The following is a 20645-nucleotide window of genomic DNA, read 5'->3' as shown; positions in this document are numbered from 1 at the left end:
TCAATAAAATAGTGGCATTATTTTTAGGAGAAACTATATAAACTGGCAACAAAATGGTATTGTTTTAAGAAAACATTTTTACAACCAAATATTAAACATTTTCAAATTAAAGACAATAAGATATTTAGCAATGCAAGTAAAGAATCAGATGATTCTTCTTTACAGAGACCTTCAAGAAGAAAGGATACTAAGATCCTGGATACATTTAAAAATCACCATTTTCACAGCATAAAATTAGGTCAATCTCTTAAGATCTTGTTAATTCTATAATTTTATGTGTGTGTATTATGAAGGGGGCAGTGTATGGTAAATATCTGTTACAATTTTGGAGTAGATGAACATTTGGGACACTTTAATTATGCAAAGAACTGTAGAATGTTTAGGGCTGAAAAGATCCTGAACTATTATTTAGTAAAATATGCTCAGTGTTCTCAGCTAAGCATGTCTAAACCAGTATTTACACTTCCTCATTTTTCTTTTCTTCTTTTTTTTTTTTTTTTTTGAGGAGTCTTGCTCTGTCGCCCAGGCTGGAGTGCAGTGGCGCAATCTTGGCTCACTGCAACCTCCGCTTCCCGGGTTCAAGTGATTCTCCTGCCTCAGCCTCCTGATTATCTGGGATTACAGGTGCCCACCTGGACTAAGTTTTGTATTTTTAGTAGAGACGGGGTTTTGCCATGTTGCCCAGGCTGGTTTCGAACTCCTGCCCTCAGGTGATCCGCCCACCTTGGCCTCCCAAAGTGGGATTACAGGTGTGAGCCACAACACCCAGCCTCGTCTTTCAAATATATTGCAACGCAGCTTCTATATGCTTCTGTGTCCACTAATCATATTTAAGCTACAGTGATTAAAGCCACAAATGACCAACTGGTAAAAACAAAAGACTTTTCTCATTTGTTCTAATACTTGACCTTCCTTGAAGCATTTGACACTGTTAGAGAAATACTTGCTCTTAATGAAACTCCCTCCCTTCCTCAGCTTTCTTGGCTTCACTCTCTGCACTCCCCAACCATACTTTCCCATTCTCTAGAACAGCGGTCCCCAACCTTTTTGGCAACAGGGACTGGTTTCATGGAAGACAATTTTTCCATGGACCACGGAGGCTAGGGGGAATGATTTTGAACTGTTCTACCTCAGATCATCAGCCATTAAATTCTCATAAGGAGCACACAATCTAGATCCCTCACATGCGCAGTTCACAATAAGGTTCATGCACCTATGAGAATCTAATTCCACTGCTGATCTGACAGGAGGTAGAGCTCAGGCAGTAATGCTCACTTGCCTGTCTACCTCTCACCTCCTGCTGTATCACCCGGTTCGTAATGGGACACAGACTGGTCTGTGGCCCGGGAACTGGGGACCCCTGCTCTAGAACCTAACAATTTCTGTCTAGTCCTTAATGCTAGCATCCTTTAGGCTTCAGCCCTTAGCCACCCACTCTTGCCATTATGCACCCTCCCTTCAAGCAATCTCATTTTTTTGTATGGGTTTAACTCCCCTGATGATTCCCAAATCTATAGAAGGCTATCCTACTGCTTACTAGATATCTTCTTCAGAAATGCTTCAAGAACAACATTCTAAGTGTGAATTCATCGAATATTTATCAAATCTGTTATTGTTCCTTCATTCCCACCACTATCATTGGTTCAGATCTTTAAAACCTCTCAAGTAAACTGCTGCAACAGACAAGTCCACAGATTTTTATACACTACGTCTGTGGTAGTAAGGCCTAGGCATATTCCTCAGTGGAATGGGACATAAAATTTTTAAAAAGAAAAAACAAAACAAAATTCCTCAGGTTATTCTAATTTGCACACCTAGTTAAGAACCTAGTTAAGAACCACTGAGACAGACTGACAGGTCTATTTCTCACTTTTTCTTATTCTCCTCAGTCTATCCCCCCACAGACTATTACCATGTGAACTTGCAAAAATTATGTCTGATTTTATCCTTACCCCTGCTTAACATCCATTTATAGCACAGGCTATATCATGCACATGCTATAGTCCAAATTTGTGAGTATGGCACATAAGGCCCTTCATAACTAGTAGCCACTCTCCTCTCCTGTGACGTCCTACTCTCATTTTATAGTCAATCAATACAGAGCTGCTAATAGTTCCCCAGATACATTGTGTTGTGTGATATTGTGAAATAGATGTTTGGTCTTTGACCGCATATCCTGACGTACAACTCCTAAAATACTTAGAAACTCCAGTGATGTCCTTTTGTGTGCTAATGAATTGACATGGCTGGCAGCCCCTAGGAAGCTTCTGGATGGGGGCTGGTCACTAGAAAGCCCCAGGCAGAGTTAGAGGGTTGGAACCTTCAGCCCCAGCCCCCAACCTCTGGGAAGGGGAGGGAATCTGAAGGTTAGGTTGATAATCAATAGCCAATGATCTAATCTGTCATGCCTATGCAATGAGGCCTCCATAAAAACCCAAAAGGGCAGGGTTCAGAGAACTTCTGGATAGCTGAACATGTGGAGGCTCCTGGATGGCTGTCTGGCCAGGGAGGGCATAGAAGCTTCCCATCCCACCCCCCATACCTCATCCTATGCATCTTTACATCTGTAACCTTTGTAATATCGTCTATAATAAACCAGTAAACAGAAGTGTTTCCTTGAGTTTTGTGAACTACTCTAGCAAATTAATCGAACCTCAGAGGTGTTATGGGAACCCCAACTTGAAGCCCTTTGGTCAGAAGATCCAAAAACCCAGACTTGCAACTGGCATCTGAAGTTGGGGCCAGTTTTGGGGACTGAGCCCTCAACCTGTGGGATCTGACACTATCTCCAGGTAAGCAGTGTCAGAAGTAAATTAGAGGACACCCAGCTGGTGCCTGCTGCAGAACTGATTGCTTGTTTCTTGGTGAGGATAACTTTCCCACATTTGGTCACAGAAGTCTTCTGTGTTGATTGTTGTTGGTGGTGTGACAGCAGAGTTTTCTCCACTTACATGTTTCACAGTTCCATCCCTTTGAACATGCTGTTCCCACTCCCTAAAATCTTTATCCTGTGACACAGGCCTTTGCATGTTTCAAAATTCAGTTCAGACATTGCTTTATAGTCCCTTTTGTGTCATCTCATTATCTTGTCCAAAGTATATACTATACTTATATGAAAATGTATTCATTTACATATCTATACAGTCATTTGAAATATATTACTGATTGCCTACTATGTACCAAGTTTTATAACAGGCCCTAAGTATTAGACAGTGGACAAAAAAGTTATGGTCTCTGTGATATGGAATTTTAAGGCTATTTTGGGTATTAGTAAAAAACAAGCAAACACAAATGAATCTACCAGTATAAATTGGGATACATGCTATAAAGGAATGGAACAGGATGCTATGAGAAATAATAAAATACTTCAGAGAGAAATATCTTTTCAAAAGCAATATTTGTGCTGAATGAAGAGTAGCAGTTGGTAATCCATGGAAAGAAAAGGAGGAAGTTTCAAGAAGAAGGAATATCAAGTACGAGAGTTTTCAAAAAACTTGGAAAGCCCAAGAAACTGAGAGAAGGCCAATATGTGGCTAACACAGAGTGAGAAAGAAAACAAGATGAGGTTGGAGAGGCAACAGAAACCAGACCATATAAGATCTTTTAGGCATTGTTAAGGAATTTGCACTGTATACCAATTGCAGTGGGAAGCAGCCAGAGGGTTTAACAGCAAGGTGAACATAACTGATTTACATTACTAGGAGAAATTCTGGGGGCTCTATGGAGAATAGCTTTGATGGTGAGGAGACAGGAACAGTGATGAGACCAGAAGGAGCAAGATCAGGTAGTAGGCTACTGCAAAAAATCCAAGAGAAAGAGAACAATGTCTTGGACAAGAGTTGTGAGAGCAGAAATGGAGAAAAGTAGATGGACTCAGGAAATATTTTGGAGGTAGATTATTCAACAAGCCTTGATAACAGATTTTGGTGTGGGAAATGAGTGAGGAAAAAGACATAAAAAATAGTTCTAATCCTTTAAGGTTGTATGCAGATCAAATAGTGATACTTTAATTTTTTCTTTTTTATTTACTGAAATGGAACACATTCCTATTTTAGGTTATGTTCCTTAAGAACAGACAAAACTAGGTCCAATAACCATATCTTCAGCAACCAGTAAAATGCCCAGTACACAAAGATTATATATACACATTTTTTTTCTTTTTTTTTTTTGAGACGGAGTTTCGCTCTTGTCACCCAGGCTGAAGTGCAATGGCACGATCTCAGCTCTCTGCAACCTCCGCCTCCCGGGTTCAAGTGATTCTCCTGCCTCAGCCTCCGGAGCAGCTGGGATTACAGGCACACACCACCACCCCCAGCTAATTTTTGTATTTCTAGTAGAGACAAGGTTTCACCATGTTGGCCAGGCTGGTCTCTAACTCCTGACCTCAGGTGATCTGCCCGCCTTGGCCTCCCAAAGTGCTGGGATTACAGGTATGACCCACCGCACCTGGCCTTCAATATATATTTCTTACCTGTATGTATGAATACATAAAGAAACATGTGAACAAATCTGAAACACTATAAAGCCATGAATAACAAAATTATAATATAATTAAAAGTAGGAAAATTCATACCTAACTGGAGTGTGTGGAGGAATTATATTCACCTCTTCATCAAGGTTACTTTTTCGTGGTGTTCTCTGTGTTTCAAAACTAAATAACAATAAGCGAAGTCATTCACATACTGAAAATTTATAATTTGTGCTTTATGCATCAAAAAAGCAGTATAATGCTTCTGCTGTCTCATAAAATCATATAAAATGATAACAATAATAGATAGGATAGAAAATAGATGACCCAGCTGCTGCTTAAATAAATAAAATATTTTTCACTAGTAACTGTTTTTAATTGTGGGTCTCTTTCCATTATGTTTATGACAAAGAGGTACACCAATCATTAAATCTTTTTTTAAAAGTGAAAGTCAGATGCTTTCTCCCTGGTGGTATTGATATTCAAGTTTTTCAGTATTAAAAAGCATTAAAACTCAAGTTTTTCAATGCAGTATTCCTTCTAAAAACTTTATTTCCACTTAAATAAAATTTAAAACATTTTACTGTGTTTAACTTCTAAATTACGCATATTTTCAGTTTCATATTAAAAGAGTTCATGCTAAAGACACAAAATTAACTTTACTTATGATCAGTCAAAAATTTTAACAATCACTCTCAACCATTCCAATTTTAGGTTTCTACATGATAATAAAAGAGACTACACTTTTGTATAAACTTTTTTTAATAAACCAGGCAGGTAATAGTATATGAAAGGATAGAAATAAGATAAGAGACCACTATTTGAAGAAACTAATTACTTTAGCCATTATCTTTTGGTGCACATTTTAAAAAATTATATTCAGTTAACTGCAAAAAGGTAACTGTTATAGGACACACAATTCACATTAAATCTATATTTGTAGATAAGTTATATGCTTAAAATACTGTTAACCTTTTCTTTGTATAAAGACATTTGAAAGTAATTTGTTATAAATGATATCTAAAGGTCACTAAGCTAAAAACTATATAATCTACCTATATCGGTATCAACCTATATCTAAAGCAAATCAATCAAATATACCATGTGCAATACCTGTCTATAGAATCAGTCTGAAGAGTTTTATCATGATCCAAAAATAATCTTGCATCTAGATCTTTATTTTTAAGATAAATTTCTTCATATCGTTTAGACAGACTTTCAACCTTGAAAGAAAAAAGTCACTGACAATTATCCTTTACATGCCATTACATCTCTCAGCACACAGAGGCACAGATTTCATTAAAGAATTTTTGTATAATATACATTTAATTTTGCAATATACACTGAGTTCACATGCAATATAAATAAGTGAGGTACAGAAAATTGCAACATTTGTTCAACTTTGATTCTAGGTCTATTTCATGCATAGAAAAGATTTATTAGAATTTTATGTAGACAAAGATAGCCAATGCTACAAAACAGTACCTAAGATAAAAATAGGTATTATAATAACTGTTTAACTGCCAAGATTTTCCAAACATCCCATATATGCTTTACTTTTAATCTTTTTTTTTTTGAGATGGAGTTTCGCTCTTTCACCCAGGCTGGAGTGCAGTGGCACGATCTCGGCTCACTGCCACCTCTGCCCCTGGGGTTCAAGCAATTCTCCTGCCTCAGCCTCCCAAGTAGCTGGGATTATAGGTACCTGCTACCACGCCCGGCTAATTTTTGTATTTTTAGTAGAGACGGGGTTTCGCCATGTTGGCCAAGCTGGTCTTGAACTCCTGACCTCAGGTGATCCACCTGCCTTGGCCTCCCAAAATACTAGGATTACAGTTGTGAGCCACCGCGCCCAGCCTACTTTTAATCTTTTATGCTTATCAATATAAAATATTTTTTCAAACATTGTTGCAAATCCTCTTGATTACATATTCTACCAATGTTTTCTAAACCCTTTGGTTCACTCCAGTACCCTTCAGTTAAGTATCTTGGGCAAGACAATTAGCTCAATTTATCAGTTCAATTAACACACTTGCACAATTTATTCCCAATCTTAGATACTTTTTCAATTGCTAGAATTTGTAAATCTTTCATCAGTTCTGATCCATAATTTTTTAATCATACTTTAAAAACCAATGCCCAAGAGAAAACTATTGGCATGCCTTCTACTGTGACTTTTAACGCCAAAGTGATTCCAACCTCAGAGAAGTAAAATTGCATTTTAAAAGGAGTGATAGGAAGAAATCCAATTAAATGCAAACTTTTCATTAATCTTCGTAAATGTATTAGATAGAACAGTAATCCATGCTTGATTAAGTTTAATCATTGTTCCTGTCCTACCTTAGTTGAGGCACTGATTACCAGTCATCTACTGATTGGCTATATTATGTGAAATATTGGAGAAAAAGTAAAATTACTCTTAAGATTTATATTAAAACTGCAATCCTTTTAAAGAAGAAAAAAAGATTGCTACAACAGATTTTAAAGTTATGAACAGCCTCTTTTTGGTAACAAAAGTGGTAACAAGACGCATTAATATAACATTTGGTCCCTTCTTGCCTCTTCAGCACCATATTTTAATTGTTCTGCCCTGTATCCCAACCTTAATGAATTACTTAGAGTTCATTGATCAGACCATACTATCATACATCACTGCACCTTTGAATCTACAACGTCCAGCCCTTGGAAATGCTATATCTGTAATGCTTACTCAGATGTGAAATCACATCACCTCTAAACTATTTTCCATAAACTTACCAGCCCTAGTTTGGATTAGGTAGCTCTCCTTTGAGATATCACAGAACCCTGTGAATACTTTTTTCACACTCTTGTAGACTCCTGTAATGGTCTATTTCTTTGTCAGCCTCTCCCACTAGCACTTTAAGGATAGTGACTGAGAGTGAAATCTCTGTATCCATAGTATCTAGCACATGCCTGACATATATTAAGCATTCAAAAAATATTTGTTGAATTAATAAATTAATTCAAAAACTAGCTATCAATTCAGATTACAGAACTAGCAGTCTAGCTATTTTATTTCATGCCTTTTGGTCATAGTGACTAATACTAGGTCTTCTAAAACACTGGTTTTGTTCTTCATCATTTATCACAGCATCCTTTTCTCCACATATTTCATCTTACCATGCAAAGCTCTCAGTTATTCTGTTGTCATTGGAAAGACATTTGTAGCAAAATGCAAAACAAAACAGATGGATGGAATGTCACTAAGGTAAAACACTTCTGCAATAGTCACAGTCATTTCAACAAATACATTTGTATTTTCAATTAAGCAGTTTTTTAAAATCCTCAAAAGAGATGTTCCACAATATAGATGTTCCACAATATAGTAATGCCAATTATGTTGATGGCATTAATCATGGTTCCTACACTTAATGATGCTTACCAAAGCAAATTTAACGGTTTATATTTAGCTATTAATATTTAGCTATTTAATGGTATTTAGAAGTTTAAAAGTCTATACTTTGATTTTGGACAAAATTCAATAAAGATTGATTTCTAGTATAAATCACAAAATGATGCTAATACATTTGATTATATACTCAAAAGCTTTTTGTTACTATACAAAAGTTAGTTTCACCGCAATTCTACTTGGCTAGATTCTTCTTGGGCAAAAAAAAAATTTGATACACAGTAAATTGATCTAAGAAAGTTAGACAATTATCCTCCCTCCACAGTCTCAAAACATTAATATTTTATTAAATTTCCTTTCAGATTACCTCTGGAAGTCCATTAGATGTTACAAGTCCAAGAGAATTCATAAAAGGTATAAAATTTTTGAAATAAACATTTTTCACCTGAAAAAGATGAAGTTACAACATGATCATTAAAATTTAAAACAAAATCTAATCTCTTGACTCTTGAACAATGCAGGGTAAGTTAGAGGTGTCAATCCCCCATGCAGTAAAAAATCTGTGTATAACTTTTTTATTTTTTATTATTTTCTTAGAGAAGGGGTCTCTCTATATTGCCTAGGCTGGAGTGTAGTGGCTATTCACAGGTGCGATCACATGCATTACAGCTTCAAATGCTTGGGCTCAAGCCATCCTTCCACCTCAGCCTCCCAAGTAGCTGAGACTACAGACCTATCGATTACTTTTGAGTACCCAAAATTTAACTAACAGCCTACTGTTGACTGGAAGCCAACCAATAACATAAAGATTCAATTCACATACATTTTGTATATGTACTATATATACATACTATATATATCATCTTCTTATGATAAAGATAGAGAAAAGAAAATATTAGGAAAATTGTAAGAAGACAAAATACATTTACAGTAAGTTTATGTCATCTGTTAACAAAAATCATCTGCCTGCAACAGCAGGCAACTGCAACTACAGTTTTGTATGTATTTTATGGTATAGTAAATGATAAAATAGACTAGTATCTACATATATTTTGTACATTCATGACATGCCTTTTTCTTAATTTTTCTGTATTTGTAGGCTACATGGTTTGCTACAAGTTTTTTCAAATTATTGCCAATCTCCAAAATTTTTTCTAATATATGTAATTAAATTTATCTGTGTATAAGTGAACCCATGCAGTTCAAACCTGTTGTTCAAGAGTCAACTGTATATTTGTTGAAATTAGTAAGCCATAGTGCAAAAACTATGATATATCTTGATAAATCATTCTAATACTTCTTAAACTAGATTTTAGGACCACACTCTCATTCCTTCCCAAAGTTAACAGAGAAATTTCAAAGATGTAACATTTTTTACTGCTATCTGGTGTTAGCAATTGTGGACAATAAAACAACTATGAGAAAAACTGTATGGTAAAAAGGAAAGAAGCAATAGTACCAGATATCCCAAAGTCTAATGTAGACTCTGTAAATAATAAGCTATCAGTCCCTGGAAGCTTGTTTACTCATTATAAAAAGGAGATTGAATACATTATTTGTAAGATTCCTTCTAACATCCACATTCTATGAACAACACAAGTAATTCCTGGGAATTCATATGTATTCCCCAGCGGTCATTATGTGCTGTAATATTTAGAAAGAGAGTAATTATAGAAGGCCAAACAGAAATTTAATGTTAGTATCACTTATCACTAAACTAAAACACTAGAGCACTACAGTTTTCTAAGCAGGGCTTTTTTGGTTTGTTTGTTCGTTTTTGGAGACATAGTCTCACTCTGGCGCCCAGGCTGGTGTGCAGTGGTGCAATCATGTCTCACTGTAACCTCAAACTTCTGGGCTCAAGCAATCCTTTTGCCTCAGTCTTCCAAGTAGCTGGGACTACAGGCACATGCCACCATGCCCAGCTCATTTTTTTAAATATGTATTTTGTAGAGACGGAGTCTCGCTATGTTGTTCAGGCTGGTCTAGACCTCCTGGCCTCAAGAAATCCTCCCACTTCGGCCTCCCAAAGAGCTGGGATTACAGGTGTGAGCCACCATGCCCAGCCTTGGCAGGGTATTTTAAAACATTAGGGATATCAGTAATCTCAGAGGAATTAAAAAAAAAAAAACTACATTTGAAAACTATTGTCTCGATTATATACTTTTCAGTGATTCCAGAGTGAGGGAGCTACTCTCTTTAAAATCAAAGTAACTAAATATAACGAATTAATTTTTTCTAAATATTTTGCTACTGCAAAAGAGTTAGCACTAATTACAAAAAAAAACACGCTCATAACAAAAGAAGTAAATATTGTTAGGGAGAACTTACATCTAAATCTACTTTAACTGTTTTAAAGAAATCATGAAGTTAAATTACCTCATCTATATTACATTCATGTTCTTTACAGAGAACTTCAATAATTCTTGTATCATTTTCTAGTTGTTTTGCTATCCGTGCACTCCTGTTCTGACCTCGCCTGGGTGTTCGAGGTGAACCATTAATGGGTATAACAGCTGTTTCTGTAAAAGTGGTAAATTAGATAAGAACAATTGTATATCCACCATATAAAATAATGAAGTATTCTAACTATAACTTAGGTCAAAAATAATCTTGGTAACATTCTACTACTTTTACTTACTAGGTTTCATTAGAAGGATAACAATTTCACCCATATCTACTATGAATTATGTACTAATATTAGTTTTTGCCATCCCTCTTCTACTCTGCTCCCAAAAAGAACTGTAAACTACAGTCTCATAAACAAATACAAAGAGAAGGCATGGAAATAGCCAACTTTCAAACTAAATCTAAGTGTATTTTAGTCTGCAAGAGGAAAAAAATGTTTTCTGTCCTAGAGTCTTAAAAATAATTAGCAAATATTTCTGAATTCAATTTCTAGACATAGCATAAAAACAATATTTTAAGTTTAGTAAATTATGATGTTTTTAAAAGATAGGTATAAAATATGTTATAGTAAATATAATAATATGATAATAAACTGTGATTTAAAAAAAATCTCCTGGATTATTTTCAGCATTCCCAATCCAAACTAAATACAGGTTCAGCTATTAAAAATATTACAGATGGCTGGGCGTGGTGGCTCATGCCTGTAATCCCAGCCCTTTGGGAGGCCAAGGCAGGTGGATCACGAGGTCAGGAGTTCAAGACCAGCCTGGCCAACATGGTAAAACCCCGTCTCTACTAAAAATACAAAAATTAGCCAGGTGTGGTGGTGCATGCCTATAGTCCCAGCTACTTGGGAGGCTGAAGCAGGAGAATTGCTTGAACCTGGGAGGCAGAGTTTGCAGTGAGCCAAGATCGCGCCACTGCACTCCAGGCCTGGGCAACAGAGTAAGTGAGGCTCTGTCTCAAAAACAAAAACAAAAACAAAAACAAATTACAGATGATTAAGTATAAAAAGTATGTATTGCCTCTAGATCCAATCAACAACTTACAAGAAATTGAGAGGACAGAGGAACATGTTAAACTATACCATAGAATATGATCAGCAAAAACCACACTGTGGAAAACTCAAGACAATCTGATTATTTAAAAAATAAATTACAAGGAAAAAAAGAAAGGATGGAAGAGAAACTTTTAAAAGAGTTTTTAAAACATGTCAACCAAACACAAAGTATAAATCTTATTTAGATTCTCATTCATACTGTAAAAAAAATTTTTAATTATTTTTACAAGAAAATCTGAGCACTTTCTAGACATTCAGTAATATTGAGTCACTATTGATTTTTAGGTGTGATAACAAACGGCACTGTAATTATGCTTTTTAAAAAGTATTTTTTAGAGATACATACTGAGATGTATAAGGATGAAATGGTATGCAAAGATGTATTTCAAAATAATACAGCTGGGGGAACTGAGCAGGCGATGGGGCTACAGATTAACTGTAAGTTATCTGTTGAAGTTACATGATAAGTACATGGAGGCTTATTATACTACTATTTTTGTATTCATTTGAAATTCTCTACAACAAAATTTAACTAAGAGTTACCATATTCAGTCAGTTCAATAATACCCCATGCTGATTTCTCTTTACAGAGCACTTAGAGAATTCAAATGTACATTTGAATTATCCAAAAGAACAAAGACTGTCAACCTAAAGTAACTTGCAACATCAACTTATTAAAGTTATAACATTGAAAAAAAGTGGGGAAAGGGTATATAAAGGAAATTTATAAAATTTGGGACAAAATTTGAAGTATATTTGTTTTCTATATAGAATTTTTTTTCTTTCTTTCTTTGCATGTGGTTTCTGCTAAATGAAGGTTTCTGCCTTCTTTGCCAAACCATGTTCAACACATTTTCAAAATTCTGCTCCATACTTCATTTTTCCACTAAATTCTTGTTCACAAAGTTTAACGAGGTTTCATCCTTCCATCCATTTCAACAACACTTTGAAACTTCCATGTTATCTGTTATTTTTAGCATTAATACTTTCATCATTTTAGAAGCAAGGAATTAGTCTCAACTTAGGTAAGTTTATATTTTTCTGTATATAATAATATAATAAGTGACTTTGAAATCCTACTCTTGAAGCCATGAAAGGAAGCAATTCTAGGCTAAAAGGAATATACCTTACTCATACTTCCTTAATGCTATCTAATTATATTAGCAAGTTATTTTTATTTAAATATACTTCCCATCTCATCACTCATCACCCACTGAAATAGTATGAGTTATAGCTTATATACAAAAAAACACATAGTTATTACAACATCCAATAGTAATAAAAACTTAGTTAAGCTGTTCCCTTAGAATAGGCCACTCTTCCCCATGCAATTTCATTCATATATTTTTCTTGTTTCTTGCTTTTCTTCACTGGGAATGCCCTCTCCCAACATCTTTACTGAGAATGCCTTTCCCCAACCCTAACCACTCTTCCATGTTAATTTCAAATACTACTTCTTTTATATGGTATTCTTTGGTCTTCCACAGCTGGAAAAACTTTCTTGTCTCCCAAACCTCCACTTGTTGTATTTTGACCCAAACCACTTTCTACCATATACTCTAATCATTTGTTTCCATGTCTTATCTTTCCTTCTATAACTTACACTACTTATGGGCAAAGTCCATGTCTGATTTATTTTTTATCATCCTGTCAGCCTTAGAACCATGTTTGGTACCCACTAGACATTCAATAAGCAACTGCTGAATGAGAAAGTAAAAGGGGCATAAATTAAATACTTACTATATGGTTCTTTCAGCAACACGGGAGGTGAGAGTTTAATAAAATAGTCAAGGACACATAGCATTAACTGAAATGAAATCACCAGATCATCTTCCATTTGTAATACTTCCCCTGAAAAAAAATTTACATTTTTAAAGAAAGTTAGAGATTCAGATCTTTGTATGAGAGAAAATCGTAGGGTAGAGTATATCCATAAATTCACTCATTCAACAATCACTATCAGCATGGTAAAGATTTTCTTTTTTTTGTAAAAAAAAAAATCTGTTTTAAAAGGTATAAAATACGTAAAATAGAAATATATAAAATTACAGAATTATAAATCAAGTGTTAATTCTACTCTGAGAATTTTACATTTAAGTATTTCTGTAATAATTAATTCTTTATGTCTAAAATCATTAAAATTTTGCTTTTCACATTTATTTCTAATTTTAAGAACTATAGAAGTATTACTCCAGAGAAAGATTTTGAAGTATGATAAATGCTAATCTTTAATTCTAATTTTATAAATATTTTATTTATATTTGTATAATAAATACTTTATTTATAATATAATACTTAGAATTCAAATATTTAATACCAATTTTATAAGTATATTTATTATATAAAATTACTAAGTTTATTAGAATTTATTCTAATTCCAATTATTCAATTTATTCTCATTATCTAAAAATGTAAAATAATTATTTTATTTATAAAATTATGATTTTATTCCAATTATTTATATCTAAACCTTATATATTTTTAATTTAACCCCTCTAAAATCTTACAATAACCAAAACCATTAAGAGATAACAAAGTTAGTATATAAATTTAAAGTCATCTATAAAATAATGGTTCACCATAAAATCTTTAAAGTTATTAGAATATATACACAACTAGATGGCTGTGAGAAAATAAATGCATATAACAGATACCTAAGAAAACAAATAGTGTAGTTACATAAAATATACAAATCATGATAAAACACAGCTATTACAAATTTGCTTATGGCTCCATGTCATACATTATTTTTAAAAGAGAAGTTCAATTTGATTCACTTTCTATTTTCTGAGTATCTGATTGCTAAACCAGTAATAATCTCAGCAAACATTGGAAGTGCAGAAACTTTGTGAGAAAACAGATAACGTTACATCTTTATAGGTTTTCTAGATACAATGGTATGGTGCAAAAAATATGTTTGCAATATATTCACAAATAAGTTATTTTAAAATACCATAGTGGTAAAGAATAATATCAAGGATTTCTAGGTAAAAACGGTAAAATGAAGTCAGATGAAAGAATCTCTCTCAAGTACATTCTCTTGCTTTCATTTTATTAGGTATTAAAGTGCTGGTACCAATATCAAATGAGAGACTGAGTGAGACTAATTCAAAAGGTATCCTCATCTTTTGCCTCTCTGACTTGGAGGGAGAAACTGCTGATAAGAGAAGGGTAAAATGGAGGAAGTAAACAACTATAGCTTATTTTTCTGACAACATAGAGACTCTAGCATACTGTGTTGAACTGGGGACAGTTTGAATCCCAAAACAATCCTGCTATAGAAAAAAGATAAAACTGCCACTAGAAGTGTTCTGTTATAAAGTTCATTCTAACAAAAACTCAGCACAACAGCTTGTATCATTACAGTTGAATTATCTACTTTCTCCCTTACCTCCTGACTAAAAGCAGATATAATAAAAATGCCTGCTCCCATACCATAGCTCTTTGGGGAACATAAACAAGTCACAGATTAAGTGCAGAGTGAAGGGATATTCACTCACATTAAATCAGAGAAAACAGAACATGAAATCAGGGTTACTTACACACATACAGTCCCAGCAATATGAGGGGGAAAATCACAGTGATTATGTAAACATAGAAAATCAAAAAAAAATCACAACATAAGACGGGGAAAAAAATCAGACAGAGAACCCAACCTGAAAGATAATCTAAAAGAAGAAAATGCCCTATGAGTTCTTGCACTAAGAACGTAACCAGCTGAGGCTGATTTGAGTGATAACTCCAGTTCTCCCACATGGGTCAGCCTAGTGGTCAATTAAACTCTCTCTACTGCAATGCCACAATCTTGGTGGATTGATTTTGTCTGTCCAGCCAGCAGGAAGAACCCATTGGGAGATTACACTTTCCCTTTACATTCCTTATCGCAAATGTAGTTAAGTATTTCTGTGATTTTTCATTTAATGTCTATCTCCCTTACTTGACTAAGTTCTAGCTGAGCAGGGAACACATATATCTTCCACCACTTTAACCTAGCACCTAATATCATGCTTGAGACATTGTAAATTCTAATAAATAACTAACTGTTGAATCAATAAATAAATGGTAATATTGAAGCTTCTCCTGATCATCATCTTACCCTCTCTGATGCACAACCATGACCTTTAGTCACCTGTAATGTACTATATGAAATATAAACGTGCCTCTGAGATAAGAGGGTAGCATCACCATCACCACCTCACAGCTTTTACGTGGCAGCCATCACATCACTAAGTGTACCCCTCCCTGTAGAGACCTGATGCTAATCTAGAGTCCTTCTTAACACAATGGGCTGGGAAGCCACTAGCAATTGATCTGGGTTAGCAGGAGGGTTAAAATCCATTTGCTATTCTCTATTCTCAATATATTTGTTTAGTGATCCAAATACATATTATTGAATAATTCGTCTATTATAAATCCAATTCAATAAAAATGTATCATAAAAAAGAAATTAATGAACAAATTATATAAAAGCAAGGAACTAGACAAGCTAAGAAAAAAGCTGAGGACCAAATAACACCATTACAAAAATAGTTTAGCTCAAAATGGAAAAAATGCTTGAGATAAAAACAGCCAATATGTAAGAAAAAGATTTAAAAATTCAGAATAATATGAGAGAAGACAATAAATAGGGAGAATAAAAGCAATCCAACATAAGAAAATGTTCCCAAAATACAATGGTATAGAACAACCTAGCTGAATAGAATATTTTTAAATAGAGTATGTTAAGATTTTCTAAAATGAACAGCAGGACCTTCAGTTTAAAAACGGATATGGTGTTCAAAAAAAAAAAAAAGCTAATACAGAATAACAAAATCAAGAAATATTATCCTGGTTAAGGTATTAAACCTCAAATTAAAAAAAAAATTCTTCAGGAAGTAAATGAGGAGCGGAATTATGCTAGTCTTCAGCTTTCTCTACAGCAATGTTCATTGCCAGAAAATATTGTCCTTAGGGAAACAAAATATGACACAAGAATAGAATACATGACAAAGCTGTCCTTCAAGTATAAAAGCTATAGACATGATTCATAAACATGTCAAACATAAAGAACATGGAACCAAAAATCATATTTTTAAAAACTTGTTGATTGTAAAATACAGCCAGCTAAGAGATGAATAGAAATAAAGAACTGAGAAATGGAGAAACTATGATATAGGAGTTACGATAACCTTAGAATCCATTTAAATACAGAACTGAGACTAACCAAATGCAATAATCATAATGACAAAATAGAATTTAAATGTTATAATACTTGATAATGCCATAACAATAAAATGGACTAATCTGAAAATGGAGAGGGGGAGGCACCAGGAAGAGTGAGGATAGTAACCTTCTTCAACCAGATTAATGTATATTGCTTTAAATAAAAAAACACAAACTTAAATAAAATAAAGATTGTAACCTCTTAATTTTTTTCACATTTTTTCATAATCTTAGAGAAATAATTTTAGAAATAATATCACTTAAAGTGACAAAATACTTATCTAAATTTAAGCAATTCCTTCCATTTCTCTTTTTCTTCTATAAAATTTCAGTGAAATTAATTTTTATATTTTAAAGGTAGCACTGTAATATGAACCTAGTCTTAGAAAATTATATTCGTGAATGCACTCAACTACCCATCTTTTTAATCAAAATGTATATATGAAGATATATCTGGAATAACAATTACATAATTTTTTAAATTTTAATTTTTGTGGGTACATAGTACATATATTTATGGGGTATGTGAGATGTTTTGATACAGGCATGCAATGTGAAATAAGCACATTATGGAGAATGGGATATCCATCTCCTCAAGCATTTATCCTTTAAGTTACAAACAATCCAATTACACTATTTTAAAATGTACAATTAAGGTATTATTGACTAAAGTCACCCTGTTGTGCTATCAAACAAGTCTTACTCATTTTTCCTATGTTTGTGGACCCATAACCATCCTCACCTCTCCCAAACCTCCACCACCCTTCTCAGCCTCTGGTAACCATCCTTCTACTCTCTAGGTCCATGAGTTCAGATTTGATTTTTAGATCTCACAAATAAATAAGAATATGTGATGTTTGTCTTTCTGTACCTGGCTTATTTCATTTAACATAATGATTTCCAGGTCCATCTATGTTGTCACAAATGACTAGACCTTGTTCTTTTTTATGGCTGGATAGTACTCCATTGTGTATATGTACCATATTTTCTTTATCCATTCATCTGTTGATGGACACTTAAGTTGCTTTCAAATCTTAGCTATTGTAAACAGTGCTGCAACAGACATAGGAGTGCAGATACCTCTTTGATATACTGACTTCCTTTTGTTGGGTATATACCTGGCAGTGGGATTGTTGGATAACATAGTAGCTCAATTTTTAATTTTTTTGAGAAACTTCCAAACTGTTCTCCATAGTAGTTGTACTAATTTACATTCCCACCAACAGTGTACATGGGTTCTCTTTTCTCCACATCCTAGCCAGCATTTGTTATTGCCTGCCTTTTGAATATCAGCCATTTTAACTGCAGTGAGATAGATATCTCATTGTAGTTTTGATTTGCATTTCTCTGATGATCACAGATGTTGAGCACCTTTTCATATGCCTGTTTGTCATTTGTATATCTTCTTTTGAGAAATATGTATTCAACTCTTTTGCCAATTTTTTGGTCAGATTATTAGATTTTTTCCCATAGAGTTGTTTCAGTTCCTTATATATTCTGGTTATTAATTGCTTGTCAGAGGGGTAGTTTGCAAATATTTTTTCCAATCTGTGGGTTGTTTCTTCACTTCATTCATTGTATCCTTTGCTGTGTAGAAGCTTTTTAACTTGATGTAGATCTCATTTGTCCATTTTTGCTTTGGTTGCCTGTGTTTGTGAGGTATTGCTCAAGAAATTTTTGCCCAGACCGATGTCCTGGAGATTTTCCCCAATGTTTTTATAGTAGTTTCATAGTTTGAGGTCTTAGATTTAAGTCCTTAATCATTTTGATTTGATTTTTGTATATGGTGACAGATAGGGGTCTAGTTTCATTCTTCTGCATATGGATATGCAGTTGGGGTCTAGTTTCATTCTTCTGCATATGGATATGACAGATAGGGGTCTAGTTTCATTCTTCTGCATATGGATATGCATATGGATATCCAGTTTCCCCAGCACCATTTATTGAAGAGACTGTCTTTTCCCCAGCATATGTTCTTGGCCACTGTCAAAAATCAGTTCACTGTAGGTGTGTGGATTTGTTTCTGGGCTCTCTGTTCTGTTCCATTGGTCTATGTGTCTGCTTTTATGCCAGTACCATGCTGTTTTGGTTACTATAGCTCTGTAGTATAATTTGAAGTCAAGCAACGTTGTCTTTCTGCTTAGGATAGCTTTCACTATTCTGGGCCTTTTGTAGTTCCATATAAATTTTAGGACTGTTTTTTCTATTTCTGTGAAGAATGCCATTGGTATTTTGATACGAATTGCATTGAATCTATAGATCGCTTTGGGTAGTATGGACATTTTAATAATATTAATTCTTCCAATCCATGAAAAACATAAAATATTTTTTCCATTTTTTTGGTGTGCTCTTCAATTTCTTTCATCAGTATTCTATGGTTTTCATTATAGAGATCTTTCACTTCTGAGGTTAATTCCTAGGCATTTTATTTTATGTGTGGCTATTGTAAATAGGATTACTTTTTAAATTTCTTTTTCACATTATTCACTGTTGGCATACAGAAACATCACTGATTTTTGTATGTTGATTTTCTATCCTTCAACTTTACTGAACATGTTTATTAGTTCTAATAGTTTTCTTGTGGAGTCTTTAGGTTCTTCCAAATATAAGATTGTATCAGCTGCAAACAAGGATAACTTGACTTCTTTCTTTCCAATCTGGATTCCCTTTATATCTTTTGTCTGACTACTCTATCTAGGATTTCCAGTACTATGCTGAATAACAGTGATGACAGTGGACATCCTCGTCATGTTCTAGACGTTAGAGGAAAGGCTTTCATTTTTTCATTAAGTATTATACTAGCTGTGGGTCTGTTATATATGGCTTTTATTACGTTATGTTCCTTCTATCCTCAGTTTTTTTAGGGTTTTGGTCATGAAGGGATGCTGAATTTTATCAAATGCTTTTTCAGCATCAATTGAAATGATCATATGATTTTTGTCCTTCATTCTGTTGATATGACATACCACATTGATTTGTGTATGTTGAACCATCCTTGCATTGCAGGGATAAATCCCACTGTGACATAATGAATGATCTATCTAATGTATTATTGAATTCAGTTTGCTAGTGTTTGTTGAAGATTTCTGTATCAATATTCCTCAGAAATACTGGCCTATAGTTTTCTTTTTTTTAATGGGTCTTTATCTGGTTTTAGTATCAGGGTAATACAGGCCTTGTAGAATGAGTTTGGAAGTATTTCTTCCTACTCTATTTTCCAGAATACTGTAAGTAGGATTGGCATTAGTTCTTCTTTAAATGTTTGGTACAATTCAGCAGTGAAGCCATCAGGTCCCAGGATTTTCTTTACTAGGAGACTTTATTATGGCTTCAACCTCATTACTTGTTATTGGTCTGTTCAGGTTTTGGATTTCTTCCTGGTTCAATCTTGGTAAGTTGTACATGTCTAGGAATTTGCCCATTTCTTCTATATTTTCCAGTTTATTGGCATATAGTTGCTTATAGAAGCCACTAATGATACTTTTAGTTTCTGCAGTATCAGTTGTAATGTCTCCTTTTTCATTTCTGATTTTATTTGTATCTTCTCTCTTTTTTCCTTAATCTAGCTAAAGGCTTGTCAATTTTGTTTAACTTTTTTAAAAAACACATTGTTTCATTGATCTTTTGCAATTTTTTTCATTGCAATTTCATTTACTTCTGCTCTGATCTTTCTTTTCTTCTACTAATTTTAGGTTTGATTTGCTCTTATTTTTGTACTTCTTTAAGATACAATGTTAGATTGTTTATTTGCATTTTTCCTCTTTTTTTCAACTATAACTAACCCACAGCCATCATCATACTGAATGGGAAGAAGCTTGAAGCATTCCCTTTGAAAACTGGCACAAGACAAGGATGCCCTTTTTCACCACTCCTATTCAACAAAGTATTGGAAGTCCTAATCAGAGCAATCAGGTGAGAGAAAGAAATGAAGGGCATCCAAATAGGAAGAGAGGGAGTCAAACTATCTCTGTGGCAGATGACATGATTCTACATCTAGAAAACCCTATAGTCTTAGAGCCGAAAAGCTCCTTCAGCTGATCAACAACTTCAGCAAAGTTTCAGGATACAAAATCAATGTATAAAAATCACTAGTATTTCTACACACCAACAAGAGCCAAGCTGAGAGCCAAATCAGA

General features: G+C 34.1%; 1 protein-coding gene across 2 annotated transcripts in view; it reads right to left on the bottom strand.

The window, feature by feature from the left end:
- RB1 (RB transcriptional corepressor 1) overlaps positions 1 to 20645 on the bottom strand; it is a 174894-nt gene that overhangs the window by 101656 nt on the left and 52593 nt on the right. For both annotated transcript variants that reach the window (XM_054446102.2, XM_054446107.2), the window contains exons 7-11: positions 13048 to 13158; positions 10218 to 10360; positions 8206 to 8283; positions 5582 to 5691; positions 4574 to 4651 (exon numbers count right to left, since the gene is read on the bottom strand). In XM_054446102.2, the coding sequence (XP_054302077.1) occupies positions 4574 to 4651; positions 5582 to 5691; positions 8206 to 8283; positions 10218 to 10360; positions 13048 to 13158 (520 nt within the window). The remainder of the gene's footprint in view (positions 1 to 4573; positions 4652 to 5581; positions 5692 to 8205; positions 8284 to 10217; positions 10361 to 13047; positions 13159 to 20645) is intronic.

Source organism: Pongo pygmaeus, chromosome 14, assembly GCF_028885625.2.
Source record: "Pongo pygmaeus isolate AG05252 chromosome 14, NHGRI_mPonPyg2-v2.0_pri, whole genome shotgun sequence".
NCBI lineage: Eukaryota > Metazoa > Chordata > Mammalia > Primates > Hominidae > Pongo > Pongo pygmaeus.
This window is presented reverse-complemented; position numbering and strand designations above follow the sequence as displayed.